The 18,091-nt window shown below is 39.6% G+C and overlaps 2 protein-coding genes across 2 annotated transcripts; both read left to right on the forward strand.

Annotated features, from left to right (window-relative positions):
* The first annotated feature begins 6,414 nt into the window (after positions 1 to 6,414).
* LOC131393305 (olfactory receptor 1J4-like) lies at positions 6,415 to 7,371 on the forward strand. The gene has a single exon (XM_058523957.1). The coding sequence runs from the start codon at positions 6,415 to 6,417 to the stop codon at positions 7,369 to 7,371; it is 957 nt and encodes a 318-aa protein (XP_058379940.1).
* Positions 7,372 to 16,881: 9,510 nt separating this feature from the next.
* LOC131393593 (olfactory receptor 1J1-like) lies at positions 16,882 to 17,820 on the forward strand. Its single transcript, XM_058524666.1, has one exon. The coding sequence runs from the start codon at positions 16,882 to 16,884 to the stop codon at positions 17,818 to 17,820; it is 939 nt and encodes a 312-aa protein (XP_058380649.1).
* Positions 17,821 to 18,091: the final 271 nt, after the last annotated feature.

The raw sequence follows: 18,091 nt of genomic DNA on the forward strand, positions 1-18,091 counted from the left end.
AGAGATGCCTTATGAGGCCCAGCAGTGTGCTTCCCTCTTGTCACCTCTTCCAAAGATTTCAGGAGTGTCCTCTGTGTGGGCTATGTGTGTCCTTCTGTTGTGGCAGGGTTGCTCTTGCTGAGGTGCCTAGGGAGTCTAGAATGTCCCCCTGGCTGGCTGATTGCAATGTTCAGCTGCATGTGGCTGCTATGGACCCTTCAGTCACTTTATCAGGCATGGAGAGCCCCAGCACAGTTGGTTGCAAAATATAGTAGCACATTCTTGTTGCAGTTTTTCTTTTAAGGGAATAGGCCCCCAACATGGCTGGTTGCCAGGCTCAGGGACTTAAAATTGCTGTAGGCCTCTGGTCTACAAGGCTGTTGTCAGCTCTCTCAGGGTTGCAGCTGAGTGGGGCCAGCCCAAGGCATGAAAGCAACCAATTGTTTCAGGCTTTGGAAGGTGGGTCCGGTCCTCTATGTGGCTGTTTGAGAAGCACAAGTCTACTGCAGCAGACAAGTCCCACCGCCCACAGGGTGACACACTCCCCATCAACATAGTCCTGCTCTGTGTGTACATCCTGACCCAATGATGTGGACCCAGTCACCCCATTGCAGAGGCATCACACACTCCACCTGTTCTTTGTGCATGCCTTGCCCTGCTGAGGCAGACCCACTCACCCAGCTGCAGTGGTTCAAGGCACCCTGACTATGCAGGCCAAGTTGCCAGAGGGCTTGCTGTTGGGTGGGGCCGTTCCCTAGGGTAGGCTGCCTGCCCTGGCTGAGCTTGACTAAATCTGTGCTCCAGAAGGTGTGGCAGACCCTGGAATAACAGGCCAGGGGAAGAAATCCAATGACATCTGCCAGCCTCTATGTCTGCACACTTGTACTAGGTGACAATAATGGCTGCTGCCAATGTCTCAGTCCCTGGGGAGGTCTCACCTCTCTCTGAGATGCACCCAGAGCCTATCAGGTGAATGTCTTCACCAAAGGACTGTGCACTTTTCCTTCTGGCAGTTTTAGGTTGCTTTCCAAAATGGGTGAATTTGTGCATTGGCTCTTTAAGAGCAGGCTTTTTTCCCCTTATGTCAGATAGCTTTTCTGGGGTATTTCCCATTGTTGTTTAGTAGCCAACAAAGCCAGATATTATGACACTTGTCTCAGTTGTGCTGCATCCAAAAGCTGCTTATAGCAGTAAGAACCAACCCTATCAAATCCCCCACTCCTCCAGGGAAGGCTGCATAACTTAGGATTGATTCTAGCTGGCCATGAAGTGCCACAGCTCATGAAGGTGGCTTTTTTTCTCTCTAGAAAGGAATTTCTACCTCTTCCACCTCAGTCAGCACTGCCCCTTGTTGCAGGGGTTTTTTTAATCCAGTTTTCAGTTCTCTCTCAGGGGTAATTGTTCTATGAGTAGTTGTAAATTTGTTGTGTCCATGTGAGGATGTGAGTTCAGAGTCTGCTTATGCTGTCCTCTTGACACCGTCCCCCTATCTTCCCATTTCTTTATGTCTTCTACAATTTCTTTTAGTAGTCTTACAGTTTTAAGTGTATAGGTCTTTCAACAGGTCAGTTAAATCTATTCCTAGATATTTTATTATTTTTGTTGCAATTGTAAACAACAAAATTGTATATTTTAAATATCTGCTGTTTATTGTCTCAATTACGTACACATAAAGGAAAAAAAAGAAAAATAATATGATAGTTAACTTGAATAGTCCTATATAAATTACAGAAATTTAATTTTTAATTAAAATCTTCTCCTAAAGAAATCTCTAGGCACAGTTCACTTCACTGGTGAATTTTATCAAATGTTTTGTGGCAAAAATATTTCCAATTCATTATGCTTAGTAATTGGTAGAAAAATTACGTTGCAATTATTATTTCCTAGTTAATTTTTTACTTTTCCTGTCTTTTAGCATTGTTAGATGATCACTTGTAGAATTGGCCACTTGACTAAATTACCTTTAATGAATTGGTCAGGTTCTATGTAAATAAGTAGTACAGAGGCTTGAACTAAGGAAATCCTTTATCTCTATTAGCTGCCTCATTTCCTGACCCAAGAGTTAAAACATGGAGAAAGAAAAGTGTCTGCGGACAAGGTATTAGTTTTAGGGAGACTTCAGGGGTCTTTTTGTATGGATGAAAGAGGCTGGGTTTCAGAATCTGAGATATAAGGAGCCCCTACTGTGTTTCCAGACCTGTGCTAGGCTCTGAATGGTTGAAGAGAGTGGAGAAGTAAATTACACAACCTCTGTCCTAAACATGCTTTAATTTTGGGGGACATGGGAAAGAACTGTGTCCCAAATTGTAGGGCAGATTGTTATGTGTGATAAAAACTTAGTATGGGGGCTGAAGTGAGCAAGGTGTGTAAGAGGGAAACTTGAGTAGGAGCATGTATAAATGGCCACTTTCTGAAGGTTTGAGAGGAGCCAACAGCTATCCAGCCTGTGGGGAGTGTCTGTTAACACGTGTTAAACACAAAGGTAGTAAACTTAGATCGGCTGATCTATTGAAATTTGTATCACATAGTTGTATTATTCTGAGGGGACAGCTTAGGTCTTTCTCAGGAAGGAAGTAGGTCTTTATAAGTTTTGATGAATTTATTAGTCAATTAACTGAGGCTTTCATTCACTCTCAATACTATATCAACATCAATGATTATAGATACATTTATCTTTTATTAGAATATACAAAGATAATGATATTTAGAGCTGACATTAATTGTGTATTTATTATGTGGTTTAGCATGCATCATCTCATTTAATCTTAATAATAACTTCATAATGATAATACTATTATTATCTGCACTTTAAAGCTGATGAAACAAGGCTGATAGATATAATTTTACTTATTCAGGGCCAGCAATGAAAGACTGGCAGAGCCCAGCATCCAGTCCTGTCTGACCAATGCATTAGCAACACTGGCGTTGTAGGATAACTAAACCATTCCTGCTTCCTAGCTGGAACTATGAGAAGGTAGGGAGGAGTCCAGGGTGTCCCTGATATCAACGGCACTTTCTCAGGGGACTCCCACAGCTCAGTCCCTCCAGCATCTGCAGAGGCTCCTCCCACAGTTCTGATAGGAATTAGAGGCAACTAGTGTATTTTGATTTTTTCCTTAACCAGGAGCTTCGGGACTTTTTCTGATGCCTTTCTGTGGTTTATAAGATGGTATCTTCCTGCCTGTTGCTCTGGAGCTCAAGGACAGACACAGAGAGCTCAGGAGATCGTGGGCTCACAGAGGCTTTCCTCTTACATTTTTGTTCCTGGTATTCTTGACAGAAGCTGAGGACTCAAGAAACTGGTTAGAAGGTGCCTGAGCTCAACAAGGATGGGCACAGGTCAGAGTGACCTAGGAATTCTAGGTTGGCGATATGTGTCTCTGTGTCTAGATGTCTGCTATGTATTCCACACGGGTCTGTGTGGTGTTTCATTGCTCTTGTAATGTGGGTATATGTGGGTATATGTATATAATACATATACATATACATATATATATACATATGTATATATATTATATACATATATAATATTATACATATACATATATATACATATATGTATATATATATGTATACATATATACATATATGTATATATATATGAGAGAAAGAGATGTAAATGACTCACAACTGGATTGTTTTCCTCTCTGGCCCAGAGCACACAGCAGCAAATAAATCCCCAGTAATAAGTGCAGACAATTTCATAGTGTGATTTTTGGGTCCCCTAATCAGTCCTTTGATCTTAAATATTTGCCACACTCTCCTTCAGTAACTCCCACATTTTCTTCTTTGGACAGACGTCACAGTTAAGTGAATGAGACTGTAGAGTTTGAAGAGAGACAAACGTGCTCCTTACTCTGGAAAAGATGGTTTCTGAAGTCACCCATGACCAGCATGGGGAGAAGACTTGACATCTCCACTCGGTGAGGTGGGTGTGTGATTTGCATTTTGTTTATGAGTTACAGTCATGCGTGAGTCCTTGTTTTTAGAGTGTGCATTGTGTGTCTGTGTTTGATGATGTTTTGTTTGCAGGTGGTATTTGTGTGGTGGTCCTTTGAGTAAATGGGGCCCAAGTGCCTCACTAACTGACCACCTTTGCCTACGTTGAGTGTAGGTTAATGGGGCTGGAACCTCTCATTCTGCAATGAGTGTGTACATGTATGTGTGACCATGTGTGTTGTTTGTTGCTTGACTCAAAGAGGTATGTGTGTGCAGTGCTGTGTTTCTGGTGTGTTTTTTGTGTGATGTGTGGGACTTTGTGTTTTTTGTGTGTGTGTGTGCTTGCATATGTCAGTCTAGAATCAGAATATGAGTTATATACATGTGATATATGATTTAGTTGTTACTGGGTGTTTCATGTTTGTGTTGTACTGTGCACATTTTTGTGTTTGTTGTGGTTGCATGGTTTATTTCTATGTTGTGTGTCCAATCTGCGGTATTATTTGTGATTTGTGTTCCAGTGTGTGAGTAAATAAACTACAGAATTATGGTCTCTTACTTAGCATTGATATAGGTCACAGGTGGCAAGAAATCACAAATCAGCCATTTAAATGCATGTATGCGTGTGTGTTTCCTGGCCGTTATTTAAGGGCTTCTGCTTTGCCCATCTGAAATCATGTTTCCTTAGCTGTCTTTCCACAGTGGCCGTATTACTGCATTGATAGTGCAGTAATGCATTACCATGTGCATTTCCACCACTGGGCAGGTGTTATACACTAATGGACATGAACTCAGTGTCTGCAATATGTCAGACTGGAGTTCGATCCTTGGTGTGGTCCTTGCATGTTTTTGTGACTTTGGGAAGTGACTTCAGCCCTATGAGGTTCAAATTCCTCGCTGGAAAAGGAGGAGTAACTATTCATAATTCACAATGCTATTTTGAGTATTAACTGAGACAATGCATACAAATCGTTCAGCACCATGCCTGGCACATAACTGATGCTCAGTTAAAAGGAGGTATTTTTGTTATCTTTCTCCAAACCCGATGTTTGCGTCATGGAGGTTCCTTATTTACCATCTTTTGGGGCAGGACAAGTAGAAGTCAAGGAAAACTGGCCCATCCAAAGGCTCCCTATCATACTTCAACATCACGCATGATGTCATTTCCATAGCTCACGGCCCAGCTGTCTCCTTCACAAGGTCCTGTCTGAATCAAGATTCCTAGTTGGTTCTGGCCCTCCTGTTTTCTTTTGGTTTCTCAGTGATGACTGACACAGCATGTGTCAGTGAGCTGCCAGGCCTCCCCATAATGGCCAGTGACTGTCCTCATTTGTGGCCATGAATGGAAAGAACCAGTGCCCCTGAGCAAGTTCGTGGTCCATGAAGAATACTCGCTGTCCTGCTCCTACACTTGAGGAAAATGTAAGTCTTGATTCCCTCTTTAGGGGTGTGTGGTTGGTAATCCTTAACTCTAACTTAAGTTTCAAAGATATATTAAACCTGGAACCCACGTCAAACAGCTGAGTGACCTCCAGTTGGTCACTTATCTCATTGGTCTGAGATGTTTCACATCTATGAAATGAAGGGCATAGTATTTCCCTTATGTACCACACAGTCTCTACATATATATTTCCATGTGTGTAAACCTTCTGTAAATGGTATGATGTATAAATATGATTGCTGACTCTTCTGGGCAAAGGTAGCTGACATCACACAGCATGTCTCTTATTCTAATGAGGGGAATGACATCTGTGTAGAGAGATTAAGAGATGGATTCTGGTCAGATATATGTCATGATTTCAGCTGTTTTACCTATGAGTAATGTATCTCTGCACATTTGAATAATGCATCCTTTTGTTTCTCATAGTTAAAATGGTTAGAAAAATAACTCATTATGGTATGGTGACAATTTAAACAGAAATTGCATGTCATAGCCAGTTCCCTGGTGACAGGGAACATTAAGTATCTCTGATTAGTTAGGATCTAGCCAAGTCCTCTGTAAGCCTGCAATAATGCATAGTTATTCTATTCAAATTTAGAGATTTTCACAGCTTTTTTAAGAGGAAATGGCTGATACCTGTCTCCTAGTGTCCATCTCATGTTTTACCATAGTCAATAACTGAGGTTTGACCTGGCTTGATATGAATATATAAACTCCTTGAGTGTAGAGACTTTGCATTTCTTGTTAGCTATTATGTACTTGTGTTTTGCGTAGGACCTGGGACAAGGCTGTTGTTCAACACATATTTGTGGAATAAAGGAAAAGACGTCTTTTGGTTTCAATGGGAAGAAATCTTGTTAGATATTGAGGTTGTGATGTATCATTGGAGGCTGAATGGGACAGACTTGTGATTCATTCATCAACAGGCATGAGAAATAAACAGATGTCTACTTTAAAAGCACTCATTTTCATTAAAAAGGACATAGCTTTAATGTCATGGCTAATTCTGGGTTCCTGACTTTTCCCACTTTCCTTTATTTCCTGAAGAAAGCAGCATGAGGATGAAGAAGCTGACCAATGTGTCAGAATTCCTCCTTCTTGGGCTCCCCATCCTACCAGAGCAGCAGGGCATGTTCTTCACCCTGTTCCTGAGCATGTACCTGACAACAGTGCTGGGGAACCTGCTCATCATCTTGCTCATCAGGCTGGACTCTCGCCTCCACACCCCCATGTACTTTTTCCTCAGCCACTTGGCCTTCACTGATGTCTGTTTCTCATCTGTCACTGTCCCTAAAATATTGATGGACATGCACACTAATCGCAAGTCCATCCCCTTCACTGGGTGCATTTTTCAGATGTATTTTTTCATACTGTTTGGTTGTCTTGACAATTTCCTTCTTGCAGTGATGGCATATGACAGGTATGTAGCCATCTGTCAGCCACTCCACTACACCACCCTCATGAGGCAGGAGCTGTGTATCTCGATAGTAGCTGGGTCCTCGTTCTTCTCTTGTGCACATGCCCTGTTGCACACCCTCCTCTTGGTCCAACTGTCCTTCTGTGCTCACAATACCATCCCCCACTTCTTCTGTGACCTCCCTACACTCCTGAAGATGAGCTGCTCAGACATCTCCCTCAATGAGCTGGTCATCTTCACTGAGGGAGGAATGATTATAATCCTGCCTTTGAGTAGTGTCTTGGTCTCTTATATCCAAATAGGGACCACTGTCCTGCGGGTTCCCTCCACCAAGCGGTGCTGCAAAGCCTTTTCTACCTGTGGCTCCCATCTCTTTGTGGTCTCTTTATACTACGGGACCATTGCAGGTGTTTACTTTTTCTCCTCACCATCCATCTGCAATGATAAAGACATAATTGCTTCTGTGATGTATATGGTAGTTGCACCCATGCTGAACCCCTTCATCTATAGCCTGAGGAACAGACATATGAAATATGCCCTAGAAAAATTTGTTAATACGGTTAAGTTTTTTAACTCACAATCACTAAATCTATAACAATTACATATCCAAATGAACAAGGAAACTATTAAACCTGGACACACATTCTGAGTGTCCAGTTGAATCTGGCCTGCACACACAGCTCAGGGAGTTTGGACATTCCTTATCCCTCTCTGCTGACATAAACAAGCTTTCATTACCCAGACTGACTTCAATGATTCTAACATTTTTAAGCAATTTTTAGAATATATTATGCTTTATTCCAACATGCATAGGGCTTGGTGAGGGTAGGGGGGCACTGAGGGTTCCAACTGGCAAGAGTGAGGAAGGAAGCTCTTCCAGTCCTATCATCTCTAAGAGAATCCTGCGTTTCTTCCCTTGGCTTCCCAGGGTCAAGATAAGGAGGAAATGAAAAGAGTATCACAGAAAATTTTGCTTATATAAATCAAATTTACAATTTTATAAAGCTAACATTCTCACAATAAACTTTCAATGACTTCTAACTTAATTTCCTTAAAAGTATGAGTTCATATGAGTTTGTCTACCTTTAATAAACATGTAGAAATGATGGCACTTTGGAAGTTTGTTGTTCTATTCAATATTTAATTACTTCTAAGAGAGTAATATGAGGAAACCGTCTGGGGTGCAAGAAATTTTCTATATCTTGATCCAGGTGGTAGTTACAGTGAATGTATACACATGCAAAAATTCGTTAGGTGAAACATGTCAGATTTACACACAGTGTATGCATGTTACACAGTATTATTCAGTATTAGAAAAAGACAGGAAGGAGGAAATGCAACAAACAATTCTGAGTGGAAGTGAGAAAATAAATATAATGAAAGTCAAGGTATAAATATATATATATAGGTATAAATAAATATATATATATATAAAGAATGACTTTGTCTTGGTGAGGAGATTCTGCTATTTTTCCTACTTGTTTTTTTCTTTCCTCTCTAATGTGTTCTGTCTTTTGCTGACACCCTAACTCACCTAACAAAAGTCTTCTTTCTTCTTGTACTATTCTCAAACATTTACCAGCAGGTCCTGGCCAAATCTATCAACTGGGGGGCGGCGGGGGGAGGGATCTTTGTTGGGCACAGGTGTGGGTGATGAGTATAATGTGCTGCTGAGTTATTAAGGCCTGCCTAGGGTGCTCAGAAGCTAGAGGAGCTGGGAGAGTAAACGCAACCAAGTTTTTGAGGGAGAGCTGAGGATCCCGAAGGATAAGTGAGTGTATTTACACAAGCATCACACTCAAATAAACCCTAATAAGAATGAGAGCTGACTTTGTAACAAAAGCAGCAACAAAAGATTGAAGGAAATCAGAAGACAAAGGAGTAATACTTTTACTAGAGGAAAAAATTCAAAAAAATTCTGCCGACCTAGAATACTACATCAGCAAACATATCCTTGAAAATTGAAAGTGAAATAAAGTTATTTTCAGAAAAACAAAAACTAAAATAAAATTTGCCAACAGATCTTTAGTAAGAGAAACACAAAGGGGAATTCTTTTGGCAGAAGGAAAATGATTATAGAAGAAACTTGAAAATTCAGAGATATTCATAATATTGGTAAATATAAAAACAAATATTGACTGAACTAAAAACACCAATAATAACAATATCCTTTGGTGATTCTGAATAATCCTAAGGTTTATTCTGTGAAACACTTCTGTAAAAATAAATATAGAAACTCAAGTGAATTTGTTAATTTTACACAGAAATAAGCATTACCAAAATTGACTCCTTATGATGCAGAAAGATTAAACACATAAATTTCTGTAGAATAAATGGAGAAAGCTATTAAGCAACTACACCATAAAATAGAACCAGGGTCATAGGATTTCATGGGGAATTTTATTAATGGTCAAAGACTTAATAGTCTGAATGCTGTGTGAATTGTCCCAGAGCATTGAAAATAAAGGAAAATATCTTAATTTGTTTTGTGGATGAAGCAAATAAAACATTGATGCATAAGCATGATGAAGAAATTCAAAAATAAAATTTCAAGTTGATAATACTTGTGACTATTCATGCAAACAAGTCAATAAAATATCAGCCAATAAAATCCAACAACACATTCATAAAATAATATACATAACCAAGTGGGATTTTTCCCAGGAATTTAAAGTTAGTTCTTTATTAGGAAGTTCTTAATATAATACAACATATAATAAATCTTAGCTTAAAAATCCTCTAACTCTCTCCATAGATGCTGAAGAAGACTTCAACAGAATTTGATAATACTCAATAGAAAAGAATCGGTGGATCCTCTCTTAATAAAGTATATATTACATGAAATATATATGATATATAAATATATTTGTGTCATGTATAGTGCTATATTATGTATATTATACATAATAAAATGTTTATATATCATATATATTTAATGTAAAATATATTATATATTATATTATTATAGAAAATAAAATCTATATTCATTAGTGGTACAACCAACATCTTATGTAATAGGGAATCATTAGAGGTAGTTCTTTCAAGCTCAAGATCAAAACGAGAATGCTCGCTAGTCAACATTGTGATGAAAATATTAGCCAATGAAACTAGAGTGATGACATCAATTAAAGTCATAAAAATTGGAAAAAAAGAAGTGAAATCTTCCAATGACTTTCTATGTACTTTAAAAACAGGAAAAAGAGACATTCTGAAAGCAGAAATTGTATGGGGTTACTGTAACTTCATAGTCAGTTCAAGAGAATGCAAGACGTTGGCAGGAGTTAGACATTTGTCAATCCTGCCTCAATTTTCCTTGTTATTTCTTCACCAGCAAACTCACACCCTGGCAGACTGAACACTGCTTTCTCACCAGTTCCTCCCTTTTTAGAGTTCACTCCAATTATGAAATGGGTCACAAGTAACAGACTGAGTCATCTCTAATCCCTTTTCAAAAATGGACAGTTGTGTGTCATCTTTACAGTTAAATTGATTTGGGTCCAGTACCCTGGTTTTGTGTTCCTGTGATGTAATCCCATTTGCAGCATCTGTCCCGTAATCCTCCACTTTCCCACAGTGCAATGGCTGTTTTAAAATGAGGTTTTACTTTATTTCCTTGTTTAGACCCTCATTCTAAGTTTCTGTTTGTAGTACCTTATTGAGTAAACATTATACCTCGACCTCAGCCCAACACTGTTATTCAGTTTTCCCTGCAAAAAAAAACTGGCGTTCTGCCTTTGAATTCAAGCTCATGTCTTGCTCCATTGGGATAAGTCTCCAGGTGTGAAACGTTTGAGAGAGTCTTTTTTTTTTAACTCTATAACCCCAGTCGTTATACCACACTGGGCATGTTATTTGGACCAGGATGCCAATTGTTTGTCTAAATTCACATTAGAGATTGCAATCATCTTTGTAGGTCATTCCTGTTGCAGAGGAGTCTCTGCTACAATGAGGCACCCTCTCCAACCTGTCAATGACTATTCCCACGCCTCTGGCCCTTCCTTTCTCTACCTTCTTATGTTATTTGGGTAAACTTCCTTCAAATCTGCAGATGAAGTATCTAAACTTTTAAAGAATATTCCCTGTTAAGTTGTTAATAACTAAAGTTAATTAATTCACACGAGTCCATTATCTAGAGCAATTAATAAATTCTACTTTTATAGTTTATAATTTTAGCTCTTATATTATTAATCTCCAGGTGACAAAGATCTCTGTGAATTGATATGGAATGATTTCTAGGATATATTGTTAATATAAAAATGCAATGTGTCCAAGACTATTTGTAGCATGCTACTTTTTGTGTAAAAATAAAAGAGAATTAAGAAAATGTACATGTATCTGCTCATTTGAGTGACAAGGAACATAGGAAGTAGTCAGAAACTAATGAGTTTGTTTTCCTACAAGGGCTGGGTGGGAATGTGTGGGGAGGATGGGGAGATGGGTGCGCCTATTTGTATGTTTTGACCAGGTTGTCTTTTACTTGCTCAAAAATAAATAAATAAAAATAATGGGGAAAAAAATAGAATAGAACAGAAAAATTAACCGAACTACATTTTACATGAATAAGACAGACTGAAGGAGACATTAAAATAGCTAACCCAAGTGATTCTTGAACACAATATTTTGTATATATACCTTCATCATAAACAAAACAACTACAAAAAAAGCACTGAGCTGCAGTTGGTAGTTTTGTCATCCACAGTAGTATGGATGTATTCCATGTATTCAGGGTGTATTCCAGGATTTAGTGAATAAGCAAAAACATTGTTGAAAAAAGGAATGATTCCTCACTAGCAGAGAAAGCTGTCACATACATGGACAAGGAAAGGCCGGAAAGAACTCTGATGGCAAACTGGAATTAGGAACGTCAGTTTCAACTCACGGTTTTTCATATATATATAAAAAAGTTGAAATTTATGTATCATATATCAATATTTATACTTTTCTCATTCCCCATTCTTTTCACTCAATTCCCAACTCATCTCCTATGAGTAACTGTTTCTATTAGTTTATTAGTTTCTTGTTTATACTTCCTGTTTTTCTTTTCTATATATATATATATATATATGAAGTCTTGTAAGCAATGAACACACCTAACAAATTTTCTTTCTAAATACCTTTCTTCTCTAAAAGGAACACATGTTACATAGAAGGATGGCTGATTCCAGGGTCATGGCTTGGAAATATAAAGATGATTTGGGAAAATTTTCCCGAGCCTGAAAGTAAGAAAGTGCTCAATGACCCATGGGAACACAGGAGCCAACCCAAAGGGGCTCCCCATGGCCAAATCTCGAATAATTTTGGCTTCAAAGTGAATATGTATTATGTGTATATACAGCCATAGTGTATTATGACTCAGAGATTAGATGAAAATCTATGAATTCACAGTGATATAAATAAATTAATAAAAAATAAATGAAAGAGAAGAGAAACATCTCTCTTACAGAGAACTAATGCATGTAGAATGATTAATGGAATTAAAAATTGGTCATTTGGCCACCACAATTACAATAACTGTTTCAGGAAAAATCACCTCATTCTTATGAAGTATGATGTTATGTATAGTGGTTGAAATTTTAATGAGAAATAATATGTTTATATAGTTTCAAAATATTTACCTGTAGGGAGCCGGCCCTGTGGCATAGCAGTTAAGTGCGTGCCCTCCGCTGCTGGCAGCCCAGAGTTCAGATCCCGGGCGCGCACCAACACACCGCTTATCAGGCCATGCTATTGCGGCGTCCCATATAAAGTGGAGGAAGATGGGCATGGGTGTTAGCTTAGGGCCAATCTTCCTCAGCAAAAAGAGAAGGAGTGGCATGGATGTGAGCTCAGGGCTGATCATCCTCACAAAAAAAAAAAATTTGTCTGTTATATTTATTAATTTCAAAGATAAATATAGTAACTTTATGGTAGAGAAATCTGGTAGACACTAACTTAATTAAGCAAGATTAAAATCACCAGTAATTGGAAAAAATGATATCAGTTGCCTTCTGATAATATGCACTGTGGTGTACCTGCCAAAGATCTATAGCCTGAAATTGAGATACATGCTTATCTACATAATAAGAAAGAAAACATAGTTAAATATTAACATTTGGGGAATCTGGGTGAAAGGCATATGGGAATTTTTTGTATAGCTTTTACTTTTCTCTAAGTCTCAAATGGTTTCAAAATAAAAAGTTAAAAAATTATTTGTCCATAATTACTCAATGAGAGAGGATAGAACATCCTACAGATCATTCACTAAATTTAAAGCTTAGGCAGACAATTATGATCTTCTAAAATATTCTCCTTGTAGCCCCTGTCAGAGACAGAATAAGAACCGCTGAACCATGGGCAGGACATAGGAAAGCAATTCTATAAAATGTCATCGATGGTCTTGAAGAGTTTACAATCTCCATAATGAAACTGTAGAGGTATTTTACATTAAGAAAAGAAGTATGTCTGTAGAATAAAACATATCAGCATATTTGCTGTTCACAAACCAACACACAAATACGTAACTGGAAAATGTTATCAATACAAAAGTGTGCTACATAGTCTCCATTTGCCCCTCCAGGTCCATTCTCCAGCCATCTCCAGCCTCTTTTGTCTCAGGAGTCTGACCTTTATGGACTGCACCAACTGGGTTTCCTGGGCCTTATGTTTGGGCTAATGGAAACACAAGTAAGTGATCAAATGCAGAAGGAGAGAGAGGTTGGGGCATTTATTCTATTTTCCTCCCTGCTGGACTGTGGGTTGACCGTGGCTGTCCACAGTTCCTGTTCAGGGGTCCTCTCCTACCCCTACAAGTCCCACCAGGTTCACATAACCACTCCCTTGCCTTGTACCTGTTTGCCACTGCATCTAGCCCTAGGTACATTACCATCCTTTAATAGTTTCCCTTACACTTGCTAACATCTTTGTAAACAAGCCATTATTAAATCTTAAAAAAAAAAAAATTCTTTGTCCCAGCTGGAACCATGTCCAAGAAGAAAGGCATTGCTGGCATCAGAGACTCCGTCCCCTGGGATTCCAGTCCCCTCTAGTTCCTGGACTCGCAGCTCTCCAAAGGGCTGTAAAAATTGGCCAATTAGCCAATGGTGGATCCTCCCTGACCTAGAAGCCTGGGGACTTTGTTTCTGTCCTCTGGCTGGTACTTAAAATGTTATCTTTTTGTTCATTACTCTGGAGATTGCTAAGGAATATGAAAGTCTGTAGAAGTTCTGAGGCCACAAGTATTTCTTCTTTTCTTCTGAACATCAAGTCTCCTGAAGAGAAGCTGAGGATTTGGGCACCAGTCTGGGGCAGAAGGTGTCTGAACTCACCAACGAGGATCACAGGTCAAAGGGAGCTGGAAATCTGCACTTGGTGATGGATCTGCCTGTGTACTTGTGAGTTTGCGTATGAGTATCTCTATGTTCATGGATGTATGTGTCTGTATGTGTGGGTGTGTGTATGCTTGTCTTCATGATGTTTGACAGTTGTTTGTGTATTTGACTCATAGCCTAATTCTTTTCCAGAGTTAGACCCAATCTGGGTTCTGTTTTAGCACATGTAGACCAAGTTATCAGCCTCCTAACATGTGATTAGGGACCCTTGATTCAAGCTTGGGATCTTAAATACTTGCATCACTGGTGAGAGGATGAGAGAGCATCAGGAGTGAGACTCTTGTCTCCACTGCTGGAGAAGAAGATGCCTGACCTCACCAAGGAACTGAGGTCAGAGAGGACTCAAACCTCTGCCCAGCAGCATGGGCTTGTTCAAGTGTGAGCTGTGTTTGTGGGTGACACTAGTGTGAGAGCAGGAAAGTGTGTTGTTTTTCTCTGTGTTATGTTACCAGGTGTATATTACCACGCGCATGGGTTGTTGGTAGTTTAATGACTATGTCAGTATGAATAAGCTGAACTGACACATGCTGACTGCCTTCCCCCTGGGAGGTTGTGGGTCAGAAGGGGCTGTAGCACACCTCTCAGTAATGGGAGCGTGTGGGCTGCTTGTTGTAGTGAGCATGTGGCTGGGTGTGCATCTGTGTTTGTGGGCATCTGATTTGCCCCATGACCCCAAATATTTCCTTAAGTGCCCTCTTTCTGGGCACCACTGGCTGAGATAACCAAACTCCAAGCAGCTCCACGTTTCCTGAAAGAATCTGCTATCATTTTTCTATAACAGAGTACGACTGAGTTGCTCAGAATTTTGTAACTCTTTACTTTCACCAAATGTCCCAGACAAAGAAACTCTCGGCACCATACTGTGTGAAGTTAGGGTGCAGAATCACCATCAAAATGCTGTGAGAGCTCAGGAAAGTTACTTAACTCCTTGGCTTCAGATTCCACATTTATAAAATGGAAAGAATTACACTTGCCTTGTGAACCCTATAGGCCCTCAGTAAATATTTGTTGTTTAAATACAAGTTAATATATGTGAGAATTTTTTTCAGTTGGAAAGTATATAAATATGAATGAAAGAAATTATCTAGGCAGAGGACAAGAAAATTTTGGACAATTTTGGCTTCCTTGTAGCAGCTCGAAAATAATATAGGGTGTTTTGCTCCCCTGATCAATGAAAGGGGAAGTTTGCCTGTGTAGTGGTTAAGAGCTTGGGCTCTGATCACACAGTCATATTAGGTTGAACCACATGAAAGAGATAAAACATGGTAATTTTTAATTTACAGAAAATGGTAATACATATAGAGTAACATGAGACCCCAGTGCTGAGGTGGCATCATTGGAGCGTTGTCACACTCCTTCAGTGAACCTGGCCAGGTCCCATTGACCTGGAGCTGTAAATTCATTGGCACTTTAGAAGAGAATGACCTTTTAAAACTGCTTGTTGATAGAATAGCTCCCAAACCAGAATAGTCCACAAACTATCTTTCATAAGAATGGTGAACATTTGGGTACGAGGCTAAGGAGTTTGCTGACATTTTCTAATTAAATCCGTGCATGAGACTTACATTTCCAAATTTAAAAAAATCTTCACAGCTGCATCAAGAATTTGTGTTCTTTCACTCATTTTAGCTTTTAAGAAATAGAAATATACAATTCCATAGGCCCACAACAGTATAGTAGGGGACAGAGAGGGCACACACAGACACACATATATATAGTATACATGATACATAATATATATATAACTCGATATACAGTGGTCTCCCTTATCTGTGGGGGATACATTCCAATTCCCCCAATGGATGCCTGAAACCACGGATAGTACTGAACTCCATGTGCATTACGTTTTTTCCTATACATACATACCTATGATACTGTTTAATTTATAAATTAGGCATCAGAAGAGATTAACAACAATAACCTAATAATATAATAGAACTATTACAACAACATACTGTTATAAAAGTTATATGAATGTGCTCTGTCTCTCAAAATATCTTACTGTGCTGTACTCACACTTCCTGTAATGATGTGAGATGATACAATGCCTACATGATGAGATAAAGGGAGATGAATGATATAGGCATTGTGACGTAGCATTAGGCTACTACTGACCTTCTGATGAGATGTCAGAATGAGGATCGTTGAGCTACGACTATGTCAATGGTTGGATGTCAGGAGTAGAAGATGTCTGTAGTTGACAGCAGGGAACAGAAACTGCAGAAAATGAAACCAAGGCTAAGGCGGAACTACTGTACTTTAAGGCAGAAATGCTGATACCAGTTTGCAGAGGCTCATTTGCCATTTCTGCAACAGTGAAGTATTATGGTTTGGCTCTGTCTTGGTGTAGTAAATTATCCCAGTATGCTCATAAAAATTTTTACTCATAGAAGAAAGGGACCTTGCCTTTCTTGTTCACTCCCATAATCTCGGTCCTTAGCAGAGGTCTATGCTAAGACTCAGTGTTTAACAAATAATGGTTGCATGAAAGAGTGAATACACTTTTGCTTCTGTGTGTAATGAGGCTTGTTGGCTTCTTTTGCGGGTGATGTTTTCCTGGAGCCAGCCTAGGTAGGCAAAGATGCGTGCACCACAGATGTGAAAAATTAATAGGAGTGTAGTTAAAAATGCATTGTTTTCCCAGAGAATTACAATACGAGATGTGATGGTCCTGATCATCTTTTCTAGGTTCCTGAGATTCCCAAGTCATCCTCCTCCCCCATATGAGGAAGCACAGTATGAGGCCTGAGAACCAGAGCAGCGCGTCTGAGTTCCTCCTCCTGGGGCTCCCCATCCTGACAGAGCAGCAGGGCATGTTCTTCACCCTGTTCCTGGGCATATATCTGACCACAGTGCTGGGAAACCTGCTCATCATCTTGCTTATCAGGCTGGACTCTCACCTCCAAACTCCCATGTACTTTTTCCTCAGCCATTTGGCTCTCACTGATGTCTCCTTTTCATCTGTCACTGTCCCCAAGATGCTGGTGAACATGCAGACTCATTGCCAATCTATCACTCACACAGGGTGCATTTTGCAGGTGTATTTCTTTATAATATTTGGTTGCCTTGATAGCTTTCTTCTTGCAGTGATGGCGTATGACAGATACGTGGCCATCTGTCACTCTCTCCACTACAACAGCATCATGAGGGTAGAGCTATGTGTTTTGTTGGTGATTGGGTCCTGGGTCCTGTCCTGTGCCATTGCCCTGTCTCATACACTCTTACTAGTCCCATTATCCTTCTGTGCTAATAGGACGATTCCCCATTTCTTATGTGACCTTGCCGTCCTGCTCAAGCTCTCCTGCTCAGACACCTCCATCAATGATCTTCTCATCTTCGTTTTAGGGGGAATGTCTGTCTTCTTGCCACTGAGTGGCATCCTGTTCTCTTATGTCCTTATTGGGGTCTCTATTCTGAGGATCCCCTCTACCAAAAGGTTCTGCAAAACCTTGTCCACATGTGGCTCCCACCTCTCTGTGGTGTTTATATTCTATGGGACAATTATTGGACTATATTATTTTCCATCATCTAGCAATTCAAAGAACAACATTATTGCCTCCATAATGTACATGGTCATCACTCCCATGCTAAATCCCTTTATCTATAGCCTCAAGAACAAGGACATGAAAGGGGCCCTGGCAAGACTTATCAAGAGGGTAAACTCTTGTTATAAGTGACAGTCACTCAGTCAGAATAATTCATCAAAGAGTCCATTAAATTTCTTTCCTTGAGATATTGTGTGCTGACCATCCTTGTCATTGACAACTTCCCAATACTCATATTAAGTTGGCTCCCCATTTTTCCCCCTAGTTGGAGACCATTTCCCCACCTCCTTACACGGCAGCCTATATTTAATGATCCTGCACCAAATCTCCAGGTACGATGATATCCTTGTGTTGTTTACCATCATTCATTGAGGTTTGGGGCACACTCGCTGGGGTTTTCGGA

This window comes from Diceros bicornis, chromosome 28, assembly GCF_020826845.1.
Source record: "Diceros bicornis minor isolate mBicDic1 chromosome 28, mDicBic1.mat.cur, whole genome shotgun sequence".
NCBI lineage: Eukaryota > Metazoa > Chordata > Mammalia > Perissodactyla > Rhinocerotidae > Diceros > Diceros bicornis.